General features: G+C 39.5%; 1 protein-coding gene across 2 annotated transcripts; it reads left to right on the top strand.

Annotated features, from left to right (window-relative positions):
- The first annotated feature begins 238 nt into the window (after positions 1-238).
- On the top strand, positions 239-19862 carry VPS28 (VPS28 subunit of ESCRT-I). 2 transcript variants are annotated; one of them, XM_058830153.1, is made up of 10 exons: positions 239-424; positions 542-573; positions 844-884; positions 3878-3967; positions 4070-4175; positions 8221-8322; positions 9182-9235; positions 16219-16310; positions 19148-19310; positions 19769-19862. In XM_058830153.1, the coding sequence occupies exons 1-9, from the start codon at positions 388-390 to the stop codon at positions 19263-19265; spliced, it is 672 nt and encodes a 223-aa protein (XP_058686136.1). In that variant the 5' UTR covers positions 239-387; the 3' UTR covers positions 19266-19310; positions 19769-19862. The 2 variants fall into 2 exon arrangements, with proteins under 2 accessions (XP_058686136.1, XP_058686135.1); XM_058830152.1 differs by lacking the exon at positions 19769-19862 and having other exon boundaries at positions 545-573; positions 844-880; positions 19148-19374.
- The last annotated feature ends 1035 nt before the right edge of the window (positions 19863-20897 follow it).

Here is a 20897-nt window from a genome sequence, read left to right as displayed (position 1 = left end):
GAAAACGGAGAGGTGGAAGGGATGAGCCAATTGGATGCTCAGAAACGCCGGAGTAGGCGGGACTTAAGGAGAAGGGGATTGTGGGAAGGCGAAGTTGTACGGAAAACGTAGAGCGGCCCCTTCAGTCGCCGTCGCTTGGCAACCAACTTGATTGACAGTTCCAGTAGCCAATCAGCGAGGAGAATACAGCGAGGCGGAGTGGCTCAGCCAATGGAACGCCGAGTTCTGCCGGAACGGGAGGGACGTATGGGAGTGTGTACGGAAAGAGGCGGAAGCGCCGCGGAGCCACCGGGAATCGGACCGGGATCGTCGGGATCAGAATTATCGGGATAATCGGAATAATCGGGATCGAGGAGAGGGCCCAGAGCCCTCCAGGCTCAGCCGGGGATGTTCCACGGCATCGCGGGCCCGGCCGGGATGGGCGGTGAGAGGCGGGAGCGATCCCGGAATTGCCGTGATGGGATCCCTTGGGATGATCCCGGAATTCCCGGGATGGAATTCCCGGGTTTCCTCCCTTTTAACCCTTCCCTTCCTCCCACAGCAGCGCCTGGGAATAAACCGGAGCTTTACGAGGTGAGTGCGGGTCGGGAATAGCCGGGAATGGCCGGTAATTCCCGGGGATCTCCGGAAATGGCCGAAGATGACCGGAAATGCCCGGGGGTCTCCGGAAATGGCCGAAGATACCCGGAAATGCCCTGGGATCTCCGGGAATGGCCGAGGATGGCCGGAAATGACCGGAAATAGCCGGAAATGCCCGAATATGGCCGGGAATGACCCCTGGAAATTTGGGAATTTTGGGAATCTCCAGGAATTTCGGGAATTTTGTGTCTCCTCTTCCCGCAGGAGGTGAAGCTCTACAAGAACGCTCGGAGAGGGAGAAGTGAGTGAGGGAATTTTTGGGAATTTTGGGATGGGGATGGAGGCGTTTGGGGTTGGGATTTAATCCCAGTCTGTTCCAGTCCATCCAAATCAATCCCAGTCCTTCCCAGTCCATCCCAGTATCCCATCCCAGTCCGTCCCTGTCCATCCCAGTTCATCCCAGGATCCCATTATCCCATCCCAGTCCATCCCAGTCCATCCAAATCCATCCCATTCCATCCCAATATTCCGTCCCAGTTCTTTCCAGTATCCCGTTATCTCATCCCAGTCCATCCAAATCCATCCCCTTCCATCCCAGTCCTTCCCAGTATCCCATCCCAGTCTCCCATTATCCCATCCCAGTATCCCATTATCCCATCCCAGTATCCCCTTATCCCATCCCAGTCCATCCCAGTATCCCATCCCAGTCCATCCCAGTATTCCATTATCCCATCCCAGGATCCCATCCCAGTTAATCCCAGTCTATCCAAATCCATTCAAATCAATCCCAGTATCCCATCCCAGTCCATCCCAGTCCTTCCCAGTATCCTGTTATCTCATCCCAGTCCATCCAAATCCATCCCAGTCCATACCAGTCCTTCCCGTTATCCCATCCCAGTCCATCCCAGTATCCCATTATCTCATCCCAGTATCCCATTATCCCATCCCAGTATCCCATCCCAGTTCATTAAAATCCATCCCAGTCCATCCCAGTCCATCCCAGTATCCCGTTATCCCATCCCAGTATCCCATCCCAGTTCATTAAAATCCATCCCAGTTCATCCCAGTATCCCATCCCAATCCATCCCAGTATCCCATTATCCCATCCCAGTTCATTAAAATCCATCCCAGTATCCCATCCCATTATCCCATCCCAATCCATCCCAGTATCCCATTATACCATCCCAGTCCATCCCAGTATACCATTATCCCATCCCAGTCCTTCCCAGTATCCCATTATCCCATCCCAGTTCATTAAAATCCATCCCAGTCCATCCCAGTCCATCCCAGTATCCCATTATCCCATCCCAGTTCATTAAAATCCATCCCAGTCCATCCCAGTATCCCGTTATTCCCGTTATTCCGGAATATTCCCAACTATTTCCGCCATTCCTAAACCTTACCAAATATTCCTGAATATTCTCTCAATTTCCAAATATTTCAGAATATTCTCAAATATCCCCAAATATCCAAAAAATATCCCCAAAATTCCTAAAAATTCCCCAAAACTGTGTCCACTCCCAAATACGCCCAAATATTCCCAAGAATTCCAAAATATTCCCAAGTATCCCCAAATGTACCCAGGATACCCAAAAAAATCCCTAAAATTCCCCAAAAACTCCCAAACATGCTCAAAAACTCCCAAATTTCCCCCCAAAATTCCTGCAAATATCCCAAAATTCCCAAAAATCCCCAAAAACTCCCCCAAATCCCCAAAAATTCCCAAAAATCCAAAAAAAATCCCAAAAAACCCGCAAAAAAAACCCAAAAAGTCCCAAAAAATCTCCCCAAAAATTCCCAAAAAATCCCCCAAAAAATCCCAAACATCCCCAAAAATTCCAAAAAAATCTCCCAAAAAATCCCCAAAAAATTCCCAAAAAAATTCCCTCAAAAGTTCCCTTAAAATACCCAAAAAATCCCCCAAAAACTAAAAAAAAAAACCCTAAAATTAAAAAAAAATCCCCCAAAAATCCTCCCAAAAATCCCCCCAAAAATCCCCCAAACCCCCCCAAAAATTCCAAATATCCCCCAAAAATCTGCTCTAAAAATCCCCTAAAAATCCCCCCAAAATCCTAAAAATTCTCCCAAAAATCCCCCAAAATTTCCTAAAAATTCCCGTAAAGTCTCAAAAAAATCCCCAAAATTCCCAGACAAATCCCTCAAAAATCCCCAAAAATTCCCTTAAAATCCACAAAAATCCTCTAAAAAATCCCTAAAAACTCCCAAAAATCCCTTAAAAAATTAAAAAAAAAAATCCCCCAAAAAATCCCCCTAAAAATTCCCTTAAAATCCCGAAATAATCCCTAAAAATCCCCCAAAACCCCTTAAAATCCAAAAAAAATCCCCAAAAAAATCTCCAAAAAATCCCCCAAAATTCCAAAAAAAAATCCCCAAAAATTGCAAAAAAAATCCCCCAAAAAATCCCCCCAAAGAATTCCCCAAGAAATTCCCTAAAAATTCCCTTAAAATCCCCAAAAATTCCCTTAAAATCCCCAAAAATCCCAAAAAATTCTCAAAAAAATTCCCCCAAAAATCCCAAACAAATCCCCCCCCAAATCCCCCAAAATTAAAAAAAAAAATCCCCAAAAATTCCAAAAAAATCCCCAAAAAATCCCTAAAAATTAAAAAAAAAAAAAAATCCCCCCAAAACTCCCAAAAAATCCCCCAAAAATTCCCCCAAAGAATTCCCCAAGAAATTCCCTAAAAATTCCCTTAAAATCCCCAAAAATCCCAAAAAAATTCCCCCCAAAATTCCCTAAAAATCCCAAAATAATCCCTAAAAATCCCCAAAAATCCTCCAAAAAATCCCCAAAAATTCCCTTAAAACCCCCAAAAATTCCCCAAAAAATCCCCCCAAAAATTCCCTTAAAAATTCCCCAAAAATTCCCTTAAAATCCCCAAAAATCCCCAAAAATTCCCCAAAATATCCCCAAAAATTCCCTTAAAATCCCCAAAAATCTCCAAAAAATCCCCCAAAATTCCCACAAAAATCCCCCCAAAATTCCCAAAAATACCCCCAAAAATCCCTACAAATTCCCTAAAAAATCCCCAAAAATTCCCAAAAAAATCCCCAAAAATTCCCTCAAAAAATCCCCCAAAAATCCCAAAAAAATCCCCAGAAATTCCCAGAAAATTCCTCCAAAAATTCCCTTAAAATCCCCAAAAATTCCTTAAAATCCAAAAAAAGACCCCAAAAAAATCCCAAAAAAATCCCTAAAAATTCCCCAAAAATCCCCAAACCTCCCAGAACATCCCAGAACATTCCAGAACACCCCAGAACATTCCAGAACATTCCCAGGTACGACAACATGGCGGAGCTTTTCGCGGTGGTGAAGACGCTGCAGGCTCTGGAGAAGGCGTACATCAAAGACTGCGTCACCCCCAACGAGTACGGCAAAACATTCCCAAAAAAATTCCCAAAAAACCCTGGAAAAGCCAAGAATTCCTTCCAAAAATTCCCGGATTTTTTCTTTTTCCCGGGATTTTTCAGGTACACGGCCGCCTGTTCCCGCTTGTTGGTTCAGTTCAAGGCTGCGCTCAAACAGGTGCAGGGAGCGGAGATCGCGTCCATCGATGAGTTCTGCCGGAAATTCCGGGTGGGAATTCCGGGAATTTTGGGAATTCTGGGATTGGGAGGGAAATTGGGATTTTTGGGGATTTTTGGGAATTTTTTCAGAATTTTTTGGGGAATTTTTTCAGAATTTTTTTGATTTTTTTTCATTTTTTGGAAGTTTTTTTGGGGGGATTTTGAGGGAATTTTGAAGTTGAAGTGGAAAAATGAATTGGAAAAATTTGGGAATGAAATTGAGGAATTTTGGGAATTCAGGAACTCCAGGAACTTGAGAAAAAACGGGAATTTTTAGAGAAATTTTTTCTAAATTTTTTGGGTAATTTTTTTTTTTTTTTGGAGGTTTTTTTGGGATTTTTGAGGGAATTTTGGGGTTGAAGCAGGAAAGTTAAATGGGAAAATTTGGGAATTTTGGGATTGGAAATTTGGGGCAAAAATTTGGGATTTTTGGGGTTTTTTTTGGAATTTTTGGGGGATTTTAGGGGGAATTTTTGGGGGAATTTTGGGGTTGAAGCAGAAAAATGAAATGGAAAAATTTGGGAATAAAATCTGGGAATTTTGGGAATTTGGAGCTGGAATTTGGGGATTGAGGGAAGCAGGTGCAGGGAGCAGAGATCGCATCCATCGATGAGTTCTGCCGGAAATTCCGGGTGGGAATTCCGGGAATTTTGGGAATTCTGGGATTTGGGAGGGAAATTGGGATTTTTGGGAATTTTTTCAGAATTTTTTGGGGAATTTTTTTTATTTTTTTTTATTTTTTGGAGGTTTTTTGGGGGGGGATTTTGAGGGAATTTTGAAGTTGAAGTGGAAAAATGAATTGGAAAAATTTGGGAATGAAATTGAGGAATTTTGGGAATTCAGGAACTCCAGGAACTTGAGAAAAAATGGGAATTTTTAGAGAAATTTTTTCTAAATTTTTTGGGAATTTTTTTTGATTTTTTGGAGGTTTTTTTGGGATTTTTGAGGGAATTTTGGGGTTGAAGCAGGAAAGTTAAATGGGAAAATTTGGGAATTTTGGGATTGGAAATTTGGGGCAAAAATTTGGGATTTTGGGGGTTTTTTTTGGAATTTTTGGAGGTTTTTTTGGGGGGGATTTTGAGGGAATTTTGGGGTTGAAGCGGAAAAATGGAAAAATTTGGGAATGAAATTTGGGAATTTTGGGATTGGAAATTTGAAGCAAAAATTTGGGATTTTGGGGAGGGTTTTTTTTGAATTTTTGGGATTTTTTTATATTTTTGGGGGGGATTTTTGAGGGAATTTTGGGGTTGAAGTGAAGAAGTGAAATGGAAAAATTTGGGAATTTTGGGACTGGGAATTTGGGGTGAAAATTTGGGATTTTGGACTTTTTGGGGTTTTTTTTGGGAATTTTTTAGGATTTTTGGGAATTTTTGGAGAAGGATTTTTGAGGGAATTTTGGGGTTGAAGCAGGAAAGTTAAATGGGAAAATTTGGGAATTTTGGGATTGGAAATTTGGGGCAAAAATTCAGGATTTTTGGGGGTTTTTTTGGAATTTTTGGGGGATTTTAGGGGGAATTTTTGGGAGAATTCTGGGGTTGAAGTGGAAAAATAAAATGGAAAAATTTGGGAATAAAATCTGGGAATTTGGAGCTGGAATTTGGGGATTGAGGGAAGCAGGTGCAGGGAGCGGAGATCGCGTCCATCGATGAGTTCTGCCGGAAATTCCGGGTGGGAATTCCGGGAATTTTGGGAATTCTGGGATTTGGGAGGGAAATTGGGAATTTTGGGAATTTTTTCAGAATTTTTTGGGGAATTTTTTGGGAATTTTTTTGGTTTTTTTTTATTTTTTGGAGGTTTTTTTGGGGGGGATTTTGAGGGAATTTTGGGGTTGAAGTGGAGAAATTGGAAAAATTTGGGAATGAAATTTGGGAATTTTGGGATTGGAAATTTGAAGCAAAAATTCGGGATTTTGGGGAGGGTTTTTTTTGAATTTTTGGGATTTTTTTTATAATTTTGGGGGGATTTTTGAGGGAATTTTGGGGTTGAAGTGAAGAAGTGAAATGGAAAAATTTGGGAATTTTGGGACTGGGAATTTGGGGTGAAAATTTGGGATTTTGGACTTTTTGGGGTTTTTTTCGGGAATTTTTTAGGATTTTTGGGAATTTTTGGAGAAGGATTTTTGAGGGAATTTTGGGGTTGAAGCGGAAAAATGAAATGGAAAAATTTGGGAATAAAATCTGGGAATTTTGGGAATTTGGAGCTGGAATTTGGGGATTGAGGGAAGCAGGTGCAGGGAGCGGAGATCGCGTCCATCGATGAGTTCTGCCGGAAATTCCGGGTGGGAATTCCGGGAATTTTGGGAATTCTGGGATTCGGGAGGAAAATTGGGATTTTTGGGAATTTTTTCAGAATTTTTTGGGGAATTTTTTGGGAATTTTTGGGATTTTTTGGAGGATTTTGGGGGGATTTTGAGGGAATTTTGGGGTTGAAGTGGAGAAATAAATTGGAAAAATTTGGGAATGAAATTTGGGAATTCTGGGATTGGGAATTTGGGGCAAAAATTTGGGAATTTGGGGGTTTTTTGGGAATTTTTTTGGATTTTTTTGGGATTCTTGGGAATTTCTGGAGAAGGATTTTTGAGGGAATTTTGAGGTTGAAGTGGAGAAATAAATTGGAAAAATTTGGGAATGAAATTTGGGAATTTGGGGAATTCTGGGATTGGGAACTTGAAGCACAAATTTGGGATTTTTGGGATTTTTTTAATTGGAATTTTGGGGATTTTTTTTCTTTTTTGGGTTTTTTTGGAGGGAATTTTGGGGTTGAAGTGGAGAAATGAATTGGAAAAATTTGGGAATGAAATTTGGGAATTCTGGGATTGGGAATTTGGGGCAGAAATTTGGGATTTTTTGGGATTTTGGGGGGGATTTTTTCTTTTTTTTTTTAATTTTTTGGAGGCCTTTTTGGGTTTTTTTGAGGGAATTTTAGGGTTGAAGTGGAAAAGTAAAATGGAAAAATTCGGGAATGAAATTGGGGAATTTTGGGAATTTGGGGTTGGAATTTTGGGGATTCCAGGATTGGGAATTTGGGGTGAAAATTTGGGATTTTTAGATGTTTTGGGGGATTTTTGAGTTTTTGGGGGGTGGGATTTTTAAAGGAATTTTGGGGCTGAAATGGAAAAGTGAAAAAATTTGGGAATTTTGGGAATGGGAATTTGGGAGATTCCAGGATTGAAAATTTGGGATTGAAATTGGGGAATTTGGGATGGAATTTGGGGAATTTTGGGGATTCTGGGAATGGGAAATTTGAGGAATTTGAGGATAAAATTGGGAATTTTTGGGGTTTTTTTGGGATTTTTGTTGGAATTTTGGGAATTTTGGGCTGAATTTGGGTGGTGGATGGGGAAATTTGGGAATAAAAATGGAGAATTTGGGGCTGAATTTGGGAATGAAATTTGGGGATTTTGGGGTTAAATTTCAAATTTTTGGGGGTTTTCTTTGGGATTTTTGGGAATCCGTGACCGAAAATTGGGAATTTTGGGATTGGGAATTCTGGGGCTGAGAAATTGTGGGAATTTGTGGGTGAAATTGGGAATTTTTGGGGATTTTTATGGGGATTTTGGTGGGAATTCCAGGAATTTTGGACCTGAATTTGGATGGATTGGGAAATTCAGGAATTTTAGGAATTTTGGGCCTGAAATGAGAATATTTGGGATTTAAATTCACATTTTTGGGGGATTTTTATGGGGATTTTGGTGGGAATTCTGGGAATTTGGGGCCTGAATTTGGATGGTGGATTGGGAATTTTGGGAAATTTGGGAATTTTGATGCAGAAACGAGAACATTTGGGATTAAAATTCAGATTTGGGGGGATTTTGGTGGGAATTTCAGGAATTTTGGACCTGAACTTGGATGGTGGGTTGGAAAATCCAAGAATTTTGGAAATTTTGGGAATTTCGAGCCTGAAATGAGAATATTTGGGATTAAAATTCAGATTTTTGGGTTGTTTTTTTATATTTTTATGGGGATTTTTTTGGGAATTCCCAGGATTTGGGGCTTGAGGCGTGACAGAGGATTGGGAATTTTTTGGGAATGGTTGGAATTCCGGGAATTTTCCAGCTGGATTGTCCCCTGGCCATGGAGCGGATCCGTGAGGATCGACCCATCACCATCAAGGACGACAAAGGGAACCTGAATCGCTGCATCGCCGACATCGTCTCCGTAAGGGCGGAAAAACGGGAATTTCCTGGGAATTCCGGGAATTCTGGGAGTGTCTGGGGAATTTGGGAATTTTGGGGATTTTTTTTTAATTTTTTGGGGGTTTTTTGGGAATTTTTTTTTTTATTTTTAGGGAATTTTAAGGGGACTTTTGTTTAATTTTGGGATTTTTTTTGAGGATTTCTTGGGAACTTTTTGGGAATTTTTTTGGAATTTTTAGGGGATTTTCAGGGAAATTTTTGTGGATTTTTTGAGGATTTTTTTTTATTTTTGTGGGGATTTTTTGGGGAGTTTTGGGGATTTTTTTTGGAGTTTCAAGAAAATTTTTCAGGATTTTTTTGGTGATTTTTGTTATTTTTTAAGGCATTTTTGGGGTTATTTTTGGTGTTTCTGGGGAATTCTTTGGGAACCTGAATCGCTGCATCACCGACATCGTCTCTGTACGGGCGGAAAAACGGGAATTTCCTGGGAATTCTGGGAATGTCTGGGGAATTTGGGAATTTTGGGGATTTTAAAAATATGTTTTACAAATTTTTTTGAATTTTTTGGGGGGATTTTTAGGGAAGTTTAAGGCGATTTTTCTTTAAGTTTTGGGATTTTTTTTTTAATTTTTTAAGAATTTTTTGAGTGTTTTTTGGGAATTTTTAGGGGATTTTCAGGGAATTTTTTAGGGGATTTCAGGGAATTTTGAAGGGATTCTTTTGGGATTTTCAGGGAATTTTAAGTGGATTTTTGTTTAATTTTTGAGATTTTTTGAGGATTTCTTGGGAACTTTTTGGGAATTTTTAGAGAATTTTGGGGGGGATTTTTTGGGGGGATTTGGGATGGGGCTGATCCCAAATTTCCTTTGGAATTCCGGCAGCTTTTCATCACGGTCATGGACAAACTGCGCCTGGAGATCCGCGCCATGGACGAGGTGGGTGTTCCCAAAAATTCCCCAAATCCCACAATCCTCATCCCAAAAATTCCCCAAATCCCACAATCCTCATCCCAAAAATTCCCCAAATCCCACAATTCCTGATCCCAAAAATTCCCAAAATCCCCCAATCCTGATCCCAAAAATTCCCAAAATCCCACAATTCCAAACCCAAAAATTCCCAAAATCCCCCAATTCTGATCCCAAAAATTCCCAAAATCCCATGATTCTGATCCCAAAAATTCCCAAAATCCCCCAATCCTGATCCCAAAAATTCCCCAAATCCTACAATTCCAATCCCAAAAATTCCCCAAATCCCACAATTCCAATCCCAAAAATTCCCCAAATCCCCCAATTCTGATCCCAAAAATTCCCAAAATCCCCCAATCCTGATCCCAAAAATTCCCCAAATCCCACAATTCCGATCCCAAAAATTCCCAAAATCCCCCAATTCTGATCCCAAAAATTCCCCAAATCCCACAATTCCAATCCCAAAAATTCCCAAAATCCCCCAATTCTGATCCCAAAAATTCCCCAAATCCCACAATCCTGATCCCAAAAATTCCCCAAATCCCACAATCCTGATCCCAAAAATTCCCAAAATCCCACAATTTCAAACCCAAAAATTCCCAAAATCCCCCAATTTCATTCCCAAAAATTCCCCAAATCCCACAATTCTGATCCCAAAAATTCCCAAAATCCCACAATCCTGATCCCAAAAATTCCCCAAATCCCACAATTCTGATCCCAAAAATTCCCAAAATCCCACAATTCCATTCCCAAAAATTCCCTAAAATCCCACAATTCCAAACCCAAAAATTCCCAAAATCCCCCAATTTCATTCCCAAAAATTCCCCAAATCCCACAATCCTGATCCCAAAAATTCCCAAAATCCCCCAATTCCATTCCCAAAAATTCCCAAAATCCCCCAATCCTGATCCCAAAAATTCCCCAAATCCCACAATTCTGATCCCAAAAATTCCCAAAATCCCCCAATTCTGATCCCAAAAATTCCCAAAATCCCACAATTCCAGTCCCAAAAATTCCCAAAATCCCCCAATCCTGATCCCAAAAATTCCCCAAATCCCACAATTCCATTCCCAAAAATTCCCAAAATCCCCCAATCCTGATCCCAAAAATTCCCAAAATCCCACAATTCCAATCCCAAAAATTCCCCAAATCCCACAATTCCAATCCCAAAAATTCCCAAAATCCCCCAATTCTGATCCCAAAAATTCCCAAAATCCCCCAATTCTGATCCCAAAAATTCCCCAAATCCCACAATTCTGATCCCAAAAATTCCCCAAATTCCATGATTTGGATCCCAAAAATTCCCCAAATCCCCCAACTCCATTCCCAAAAATTCTCCAAATCCCACAATTCTGATCCCAAAAATTGCCCAAAAATGTCCCAATTCCACTCCCAAAAATCCCACAATTTTATTCCCAAAAATCCCCCAATTCCAATCCCAAAAAATCCCAAAAATCCTCAAATTCCATACCCAAAAATCCCCCAAAAATCCCCCATTTAATTCCCAAAGTCTCTCAATTCCATTCTTAAAAATTCCAAAAAATGTCCCAATTTCATATCCCAAAAATTCCCCAAAATCCTCCAATTTTGTATCACAAAATTGTCCCAATTTCATATCCCAAAAATTCTCAAAACTCTCTTAATTACATTCCCAAAAATTCCTAAAATCCCCCAATTCCACTCCCAAAATTTCCCCCCGATTTTATTCCCAAAAATCCCCTAATTCCACTCCCAAAAATTCCCAAAATCTCCCCGATTTTATTCCCAAAAATCCCTCAATTCCACTCCCAAAAATTCTCAAAATCCCAAAATTCTGATCCCAAAAATCCCCCAATTCCACTCCCAAAATTTCCCCAATTTTATTCCCAAAAATCGCCCAAAAATGTCCCAATTCCACTCCCAAAAGTTCCCAAAAATCCCCCAATTTCATTCCCAAAAATCCCACAATTCTGATCCCAAAAATTCCCAAAAATCCCCCAATTTCATTCCCAAAAATGTCCCAATTTCACTCCCCAAAATTCCCAAAAATCCCTCAATTCCACTTGAAAAATTCCCAAAAATCCTCCAATTCCGATCCCAAAAATGCCCCAATTCCACTCCCAAAAATTCCTAAAAATGCCACAATTTTATTCCCACAAATGCCTCAATTCCACTCCCAAAAATTAAATTGCACTCCCCAAAATTCCCAAAAATCCCACAATTCCAATCCCAAAAATTCCCCCAAATCCCCCAATTTCATTCCCAAAATTCTCCCAATTTCATATCCCAAAAATTCTCAAAACTCTCTTAATTACATTCCCAAAAATTCCTAAAATCCCCCAATTCCACTCCCAAAATTTCCCCCCGATTTTATTCCCAAAAATCCCCCAATTCCACTCCCAAAAATTCTCAAAATCCCAAAATTCTGATCCCAAAAATCCCCCAATTCCACTCCCAAAATTTCCCCAATTTTATTCCCAAAAATCGCCCAAAAATGTCCCAATTCCACTCCCAAAAGTTCCCAAAAATCCCCCAATTTCATTCCCAAAAATTCTCCAATTTCATTCCCAAAAATCCCACAATTCTGATCCCAAAAATTCCCAAAAATTCTCCAATTTCATTCCCAAAAATGTCCCAATTTCACTCCCCAAAATTCCCAAAAATCCCTCAATTCCACTTGAAAAATTCCCAAAAATCCTCCAATTCCGATCCCAAAAATGCCCCAATTCCACTCCCAAAAATTCCTAAAAATGCCACAATTTTATTCCCACAAATGCCTCAATTCCACTCCCAAAAATTAAATTGCACTCCCCAAAATTCCCAAAAATCCCACAATTCCAATCCCAAAAATTCCCCCAAATCCCCCAATTTCATTCCCAAAATTCTCCCAATTTCATATCCCAAAAATTCTCAAAACTCTCTTAATTACATTCCCAAAAATTCCTAAAATCCCCCAATTCCACTCCCAAAATTTCCCCCCGATTTTATTCCCAAAAATCCCCCAATTCCACTCCCAAAAATTCTCAAAATCCCAAAATTCTGATCCCAAAAATCCCCCAATTCCACTCCCAAAATTTCCCCAATTTTATTCCCAAAAATCGCCCAAAAATGTCCCAATTCCACTCCCAAAAGTTCCCAAAAATCCCCCAATTTCATTCCCAAAAATTCTCCAATTTCATTCCCAAAAATCCCACAATTCTGATCCCAAAAATTCCCAAAAATTCTCCAATTTCATTCCCAAAAATGTCCCAATTTCACTCCCCAAAATTCCCAAAAATCCCTCAATTCCACTTGAAAAATTCCCAAAAATCCTCCAATTCCGATCCCAAAAATGCCCCAATTCCACTCCCAAAAATTCCTAAAAATGCCACAATTTTATTCCCACAAATGCCTCAATTCCACTCCCAAAAATTAAATTGCACTCCCCAAAATTCCCAAAAATCCCACAATTCCAATCCCAAAAATTCCCCCAAATCCCCCAATTTCATTCCCAAAATTCTCCCAATTTCATATCTCAAAAATTCTCAAAACTATTTTAATTACATTCCCAAAAATTCCTAAAATCCCCCAATTCTGCTCCCAAAAATTCCCAAAAATGTCCCAATTCCACTACCAAAAATCCCACAATTCCAATCCCAAAAATTCCCAAAATCCCACAATTCTGATCCCAAAAATTCCCAAAATCCCACAATTCCAGTCCCAAAAATTCCCAAAATCCCACAATTCCAATCCCAAAAATTCCCAAAAATCCCACAATTCCAGTCCCAAAAATTCCCAAAAATATCCCTAATTTTATTCCCAAAATTTCTCCAATTCCACTCCCAAAAATCGCCCAAAATCCCACAATTCCAATCCCAAAAAATTCCCCAAAATTCTCCAATTTCATTCCCAAAATCCCACAATTCCAATCCCAAAAATTCCAAAAATCCCCCAATTCCACTCCCAAAAATTCCCAAAATTTCTCCAATTTTATTCCCAAAAATCCCCCACATTTATTCCCAAAAATGTCCCAATTTCACTCCCCAAAATTCCCAAAAATTCCTCAATTCCACTCCCAAAAATTCCCCAAAATTCTCCAATTTCATTCCCAAAATTCCCCCAATTCTGATCCCAAAAAATTCCCAAAAATTCCAAAAAAAATCCCCAAAAAAAGCCCAAAAATCCCCCCAAAATTAAAAAAAAATTCCCATAAAATTCCAAAAAAATCCTCACAAAATTCCCTAAAAATCCTCAAAAAATTCCCTAAAAATCCTCACAAAATTCCCTAAAAATCCCCCCAAAATGACGAAGAAATTCCCCAAAAATTTTTAAGAATCCCAATAATTCACAATAACTCCCAAAAAAATCCCAAAAAATTCCCCAAAAATTCACACAAATATCAAAATAATTCCAAAATTCTGCCCAAAAACTTCCATAAAAATTCCCAAAAAAATCACAAAAAATTCCCATAAAATTCCCAGAAATAACAAAAAAAAACTCCCCCAAAATTCCCACAAAAAATTTTAAAAAATGTCTAAAATTCCAAAAAAAAAGTCTGAAAAAATTCCAAAAAAATTCCGAAAAAATCCCGACAAGATTCCCAAAAAATCCCATAAAATTAAAAAAAAAAAACCCCAAAAAATTCCCTTAAAAAAATCCCAAAAATAGGAAAAAAATCCCCAAAAATTCCTAAAATCCCACAAAAAAATCCCAATAATATCCCCCAAATGCCCAAAAATATCCCAAAAAATTCCCCCAAAAATTCCCCAAAGAATTCTCAAAAAATTCCACAAAAAACATCAAAAAATCCTCCAAAAATTCCCCCGAAATTCCATAAAATTCCCCAAAAATCCCCCCAAAACCGCCCCAAAAAATTCCCCCAAAATTCCATAAAAATCCAAAAAAACCCCCCAAAAATTCCCCAAAAAATTCCCCCAAAATTCCATAAAATTCCCAAGAAACCCCCAAAAATTCCCCAAAAAATCCCCAAAAAATCCCAAAAAATTCCCAAAAATTCAAAAAAAACCCCCAAAAATTCCCCAAAAAAATCCCATAAAGTTCCAAAAAAAAACCCCAAAGAATTCCCAAAAAAATCCCGCAAAATTCAATAAAATTCCAAAAAAACCCCCCCAAAATTTCCCAAAAAATCCCAAAAAAGTCCCCAAAAAAATCCCAAAAAATTCCATAAAATTCCCAAAAAAAACCCCCAAAAATCCAAAAAAATTCCCAAAAAATTCCCAAAAAATTCCCAAAAAATTCCATTAAATTCCAAAAAAACCCCCCCAAAATTTCCCAAAAAATCCCAAAAAAGTCCCCAAAAAATTCCCCCAAAATTCCATAAAATTCCAAAAAAAACCCCCCAAAAATTCCCCAAAAAATCCCCAAAAATTCCATAAAATTCCCAAAAAACCCCAAAAATTCCCCAAAAAATCCCCAAAAAATCCCCAAAAATTCCCAAAAATTCAAAAAAAAACCCCCAAAAATTCCCCAAAAAAATCCCATAAAGTTCCAAAAAAAAACCCCAAAGAATTCCCAAAAAAATCCCCCAAAATTCAATAAAATTCCAAAAAAACCCCCCCAAAATTTCCCAAAAAATCCCAAAAAAGTCCCCAAAAAAATCCCAAAAAATTCCATAAAATTCCCAAAAAAGCCCCCCAAAAATTCCCAAAAAAATCCCAAAAAAGTCCCCAAAAAATCCCAAAAAATTCCATAAAGTTCCAAAAAAAACCCCCCAAAAATTCCCCAAAAAATTCCCCAAAAATTCCATTAAATTCCAAAAAAACCCCCCCAAAATTTCCCAAAAAATCCCAAAAACTCCCCCCAGAAATTCCCCAAAAAATCCCAAAAAAGTCCCCAAAAAATTCCCCCAAAATTCCATAAAATTCCCAAAAAAACCCCCCAAAAATTCCCCAAAAAATCCCAAAAAAGTCCCCAAAAAATTCCCAAAAATTCCAAAAAAAACCCCAAAAATTCCCCAAAAAACCCCATAAAGTTCCAAAAAAAACCCCCCAAAATTCCCCAAAAAATTCCCCCAAAAATTCCATTAAATTCCAAAAATAACCCCCCAAAATTTCCCAAAAAATCCCAAAAACTCCCCCCAGAAATTCCCCAAAAACTCCCAAAAAAGTCCCAAAAAAATTCCCCCCAAATTCCATAAAATTCCAAAACGCCAAAAAATTCCCCTAAAATTCCATAACATTCCCAAAAAAACCCCCCAAAATTCCCCAAAAAATTCCCCAAAAATTCCATAAAATTCCCAAAAAAAACCCCAAGAAATTCCCCAAAAAATCCCAAAAAAGTCCCAAAAAATTCCATAAAATTCCAAAAAAAACTCCCAAAAATTCCCCAAAAAATCCCAAAAAATTCCCCCAAAATTCCATAAAATTCCCAAAAAACCCCCCAAAATTCCCCAAAAAATTCCCCAAAAATTCCATAAAATTCCCAAAAAAACCCCCAAAAATTCCCCAAAAAATCCCAAAAGTCCCCAAAAAATCCCAAAAATCCCCAAAAATTCCATAAAATTCCAAAAAAACCCCCCAAAAATTCCCCAAAAAACTCATAAAGTTCCAAAAAAAACCCCCCCAAAATTTCCCAAAAAATCCCAAAAGTCCCCATAAAATTCCCAAAAAAACCCCCAAAAATTCCCCAAAAAATCCCAAAAAATTCCCCCAAAATTCCATAAAATTCCCAAAAAAAACCCCAAGAAATTCCCCAAAAAATCCCAAAAAAATCCCAAAAAATTCCATAAAATTCCAAAAAAAACCCCCCAAAAATTCCCCAAAAAATCCCCCAAAAATTCCATAAAATTCCCAAAAAACCCCCAAGAAATTCCCCAAAAAATCCCCAAAAATTCCACAAAAAAAATCAAAAAATTCCCCAAAAAATCCCCAAAAAATAAGAAAAAAAATCCAAAAAAATTCCCCCAAAAAACCGAGAATCCCAAAAATCTCCAAAATTCCCCCGGAATTCCGGGATTTTTTTTTGGGAATGTTCAGATCCAGCCGGATTTGCGGGAGCTGATGGAGACGATGACGAGGATGAGCTCCCTGCCCCCGGATTTCGAGGGACGCCAGAAGGTGAATCAATGGTGAGATCCCAAAAAAAACCCGGAAAATTCCGGGAATTTCCAGAAAATTCCGGGAATTCGGGGAATTTTGGGAATGAAAAATTCTCAGGAGGAAATCAGCGAAGTTTGGGAATGAAATTTAAGAGGGAAATCGTGGAATTTTGGGGAAGAAATTGGGAAATTCAGGAATTTTGGGAATTCTGGGAGTGAAGATTTGGGAATTTGGGAGTGAAAATTGGGGAATTTTTGGGGAATTTTGGGGATTCCATGATTGGAATTTTGGAAATTGTGGAATTCTTTCTGGAAGTTTGGGAATTTTTTAAGGAGATTCTTTTTTTTGGAATTTCAGGAATTTTCAGAGCAATTTTTTTGGGAATTTGGGTGAAATTTTTTTAGGAATTCTGGGAATTTTCAGGGGAATTTTTTTGGGATTTAGGGAATTTTTTTGTGGAATTTTATTGTGGAATTTTTGGGGGAATTGTGAGAATTTTGGGTGGAATTTTTTGGGAACTTCAGGAATTTTTGGGGAAATTTTTTGGGGAATTTTTGGGAGCTTCTGGGAGAATTGTAGGAATTTTGGGGGAATATTTTGGGAATTTTGGGGGGAATTGTGACAATTCCACATGAAATTTTTGGGGAATTTTGGAAATTTTTGGAGGAATTTTGGGATTTTGGGGGGGAATTTTGGGGAGGGAATTTCAGGAATTTTAAGTGGAATTTTTTGGGAATTTTGGGGGAAATTTTTTAGGAATTTTGGGAATTTTCCAGGAATTTTTTCAGAATTTTCAGAGGAATTTTTTTTTTGAATTTTCAGGGGAAATTTTTTGGGAATTCCCTGGGGAATTTTGGGGGTAAATTCCAGGAATTTTGAGTAGAATTTTTGGGGGAACTTTGGAGAATTTTGGGGGAATTTTTTTTGGAATTTTAGGTGGAATATTTTGAATTTTGGGGGGAATTTTTTGGGAATTCCATGGGAATTTTGGGGTGGAATTTCAGGAATTCTGGCTGGAATTTTTTGGGAATTCTGAGGTGGAATTTCAGGGATTTTTTGGGAATTCTGGGGTGGGAATTTCAGGAATTCTGGCTGGAATTTTTTGGGAATTCTGGGAATTTTGGGGTGGAATTTCAGGAATTTTGGCTGGAACTTTTTGGGAATTCTGGGGTGGAATTTCAGGAATTTTTTTTGAATTCTGGGATGGAATTTCAGGAATTCTGGCTGGAATTTTTTGGGACTTTGCGGAATTTCTAAAGGAATTTTGGGGTGGAATTTCAGGAATTCTGGCTGGATTTTTTTGGGAATTCTGGGGTGGAATTTCAGGAATTCTGACTGGAATTTTTTGGGAATTCTGGGAATTCTGGGGTGGAATTTCAGGAATTTTGGCTGGAATTTTTTGGGAACTTTGGGGAATTTCCAGAGGAATTTTGGGGTGGAATTTCAGGAATTCTGGCTGGAATTTTTTGGGAATTTTGGGGTGGAATTTCAGGGATTTTTTGGGAATTCTGGGGTGGAATTTCAGGAATTTTGGCTGGATTTTTTTGGGAATTCTGCGGTGGAATTTCAGGAATTGTGGCTGGAATTTTTTGGGAGTTCTGGGGTGGAATTTCAGGAATTTTTTGGGAGTTCTGGGGTGGAATTTCAGGAATTTTTTGGGAGTTCTGGGGTGGAATTTCAGGAATTTTTTGGGAGTTCTGGGGTGGAATTTCAGGGATTTTTTGGGAATTCTGGGGTGGGAATTTCAGGAATTCTGGCTGGAATTTTTTGGGAATTCTGGGGTGGAATTTCAGGAATTTTTTTTTAATTTTTTGGGAACTTTGGGGAATTTCCAAGGGAATTTTGGGGTGGAATTTCAGGAATTCTGGCTGGAATTTTTTGGGAATTCTGAGATGGAATTTCAGGGATTTTTTGGGAATTCTGGGGTGGGAATTTCAGGAATTCTGGCTGGAATTTTTTGGGAATTCTGGGAATTTTGGGGTGGAATTTCAGGAATTTTGGCTGGAACTTTTTGGGAATTCTGGGGTGGAATTTCAGGAATTTTTTTGGAATTCTGGGATGGAATTTCAGGAATTCTGGCTGGAATTTTTTGGGAACTTTGGGGAATTTCCAAGGGAATTCTGGGGTGGAATTTCAGGAATTCTGGCTGGAACTTTTTGGGAATTCTGGGGTGGAATTTCAGGAATTTTTTTTGAATTCTGGGATGGAATTTCAGGAATTCTGGCTGGAATTTTTTGGGACTTTGGGGAATTTCCAAGGGAATTTTGGGGTGGAATTTCAGGAATTTTGGCTGGATTTTTTGGGGAATTCTGAGCTGGAATTTCAGGAATTGTGGCTGGAATTTTTTGGGAGTTCTGGGGTGGAATTTCAGGAATTTTTTGGGAATTCTGGGATGGAATTTCAGGATTTTTGGCTGGAATTTTTTGGGAACTTTGAGGAATTTCCAGAGGAATTTTGGGGTGGAATTTCAGGAATTCTGACTGGAATTTTTTGGGAATTCTGAGATGGAATTTCAGGGGTTTTTTGGGAATTCTGGGGTGGAATTTCAGGAATTGTGGCTGGAATTTTTTGGGAATTCTGGGAATTTTGGGGTGGAATTTCAGGAATTTTGGCTGGAACTTTTTGGGAATTCTGGGGTGGAATTTCAGGAATTTTTTTGGAATTCTGGGATGGAATTTCAGGAATTCTGGCTGGAATTTTTTGGGACTTTGCGGAATTTCCAAGGGAATTTTGGGGTGGAATTTCAGGAATTTTTGCTGGAATTTTTGGGAATTCTGGGGTGGAATTTCAGGAATTTTTGCTGGAATTTTTTGGGAATTCTGGGGTGGAATTTCAGGAATTTTTTGGGAACTGTGGGAATTTTCAGGCTGCAGACGCTGAGCGCGATGTCGGCCTCGGACGAGCTCGACGATTCCCAGGTCCGGCAGATGCTCTTCGACCTCGAGGCCGCCTACAACGCCTTCAATCGCTTCCTGCACGCCTGACCAGTCCAAACCAGTCCAAACCAGTCCAGACCAGTCCAGACCAGTTCAAACCGGAGCCAGCGGAAATGTGGGATAATAAACGGATCCCAAAAATCCCCAAAATCCCGGAGCAATTCCGTTCTTTTTTCCTGGAATTGGCGCAAAATGGGAGCTGATCCCAGTTCAGACCAGTTCAAACAAGTCCAGACCAGTTCAAACCAGTTCAGACCAGTTCAGGTTCCTGGGATAACAAACGGGAAGAGCCCAATCCCAAAAATCCCCAAAATCCTGGAGCAAACTGGGATTTATTGGGTCAAACTGGGATTTATTGGGACAAACTGGGAGTCAGTCCAGACCAATCCAAACCAGTCCGAACCAGTTCAAACCAGTTCAGACCAGTTCAGGTTCTCGGGATAACAAACAGGAACAGCCCAATCCCAAAAAATCCCCAAAATCCTGGATCAAACTGGGATTTATTGGATCAAACTAGGAACCGTTCCCAGTTCAAACCAGTCCAAACCAGTCCAAACCAGTCCAGACCAGTTCAAACCGGAGCCAGCGGAAATGCGGGATAATAAACGGATCCCAAAAATCCCCAAAATCCCGGAGCAATTCCGTTCTTTTCTCCTGGAATTGGAGCAAAATGGGAGCTGATCCCAGTTCAGACCAGTTCAAACCAGTTCAGACCAGTTCAGACCAGTCCAGACCAGTTCAAACCAGTTCAGGTTCTTGGGATAACAAATGGGAAAAGCCCAATCCCTAAAATCGTGGCACAAACTGGGATTTATTGGATCAAAATGGGAGCTGATCCCAGTTCAGACCAGTTCAAACCAGTCCAGACCAGTTCAGACCAGTTCAGGTTCCTGGGATAACAAACAGGAACAGCCCAATCCCAAAAATCCCCAAAATCCTGGATCAAACTGGGATTTATTGGATCAAACTGGGAATTACTGGGTCAAACTGGGAGCCATTTCCAGTTCAGACCAGTTCAAACCAGCTCAGACCAGTTCAAACCAGCTCAGACCAGTTCAAACCAGTTCAGACCAGTTCAGGTTCTCGGGATACCAAACAGGAACAACCCAATCCCAAAAAATCCCCAAAATCCTGGATCAAACTGGGATTTATTGGATCAAACTGGGAATTACTGGGTCAAACTGGGATTTATTGGATCAAACTGGGAACCATTCCCAGTTCAAACCAGTCCAAACCAGTCCAGACCAGTTCAAACCGGAGCCAGAGAAAATGTGGAATAAACGGATCCCAAAAATCCCCAAAATCCCGGAGCAATTCCGTTCTTTTCTTGTGTAATTGGAGCAAAATGGGAGCTGATCCCAGTTCAAACCAGTTCAAACCAGTTCAGACCAGTCCAGACCAGTCCAGACCAGTTCAAACCAGTCCAGACCAGTTCAAACCAGTTCAGGTTCTTGGGATAACAAATGGGAAAAGCCCAATCCCTAAAATCCTGGAACAAACTGGGACTTATTGGATCAAAATGGAAGTTGATCCCAGTTCAGACCAGTTCAAACCAGTCCAAACCAGTCCAGACCAGTTCAGACCAGTTCGGATTCCTGGGATAACAAATGGGAAGAGCCCAATCCCAAAAATCCCCAAAATCCTGGAGCAAACTGGGATTTATTGGGTCAAACTGGGATT

Source organism: Poecile atricapillus, chromosome 2 (assembly GCF_030490865.1).
Source record: "Poecile atricapillus isolate bPoeAtr1 chromosome 2, bPoeAtr1.hap1, whole genome shotgun sequence".
NCBI classification, from domain to species: Eukaryota; Metazoa; Chordata; class Aves; order Passeriformes; family Paridae; genus Poecile; species Poecile atricapillus.
The sequence above is the reverse complement of the archived record's forward strand: the minus strand, read 5'-3'. Positions and strand labels throughout refer to the sequence as shown.

Coding starts and splice junctions, on each gene's coding strand:
- VPS28 (XM_058830153.1), top strand. CDS start 388: ATGTTCCACGGCATCGCGGGCCCGGCCGGGATGGGCG. Junction 425..541: donor GGGCCCGGCCGGGATGGGCG/GTGAGAGGCGGG, acceptor TTCCTCCCACAG/CAGCGCCTGGGAATAAACCG. Junction 8,323..9,181: donor GCATCGCCGACATCGTCTCC/GTAAGGGCGGAA, acceptor GAATTCCGGCAG/CTTTTCATCACGGTCATGGA.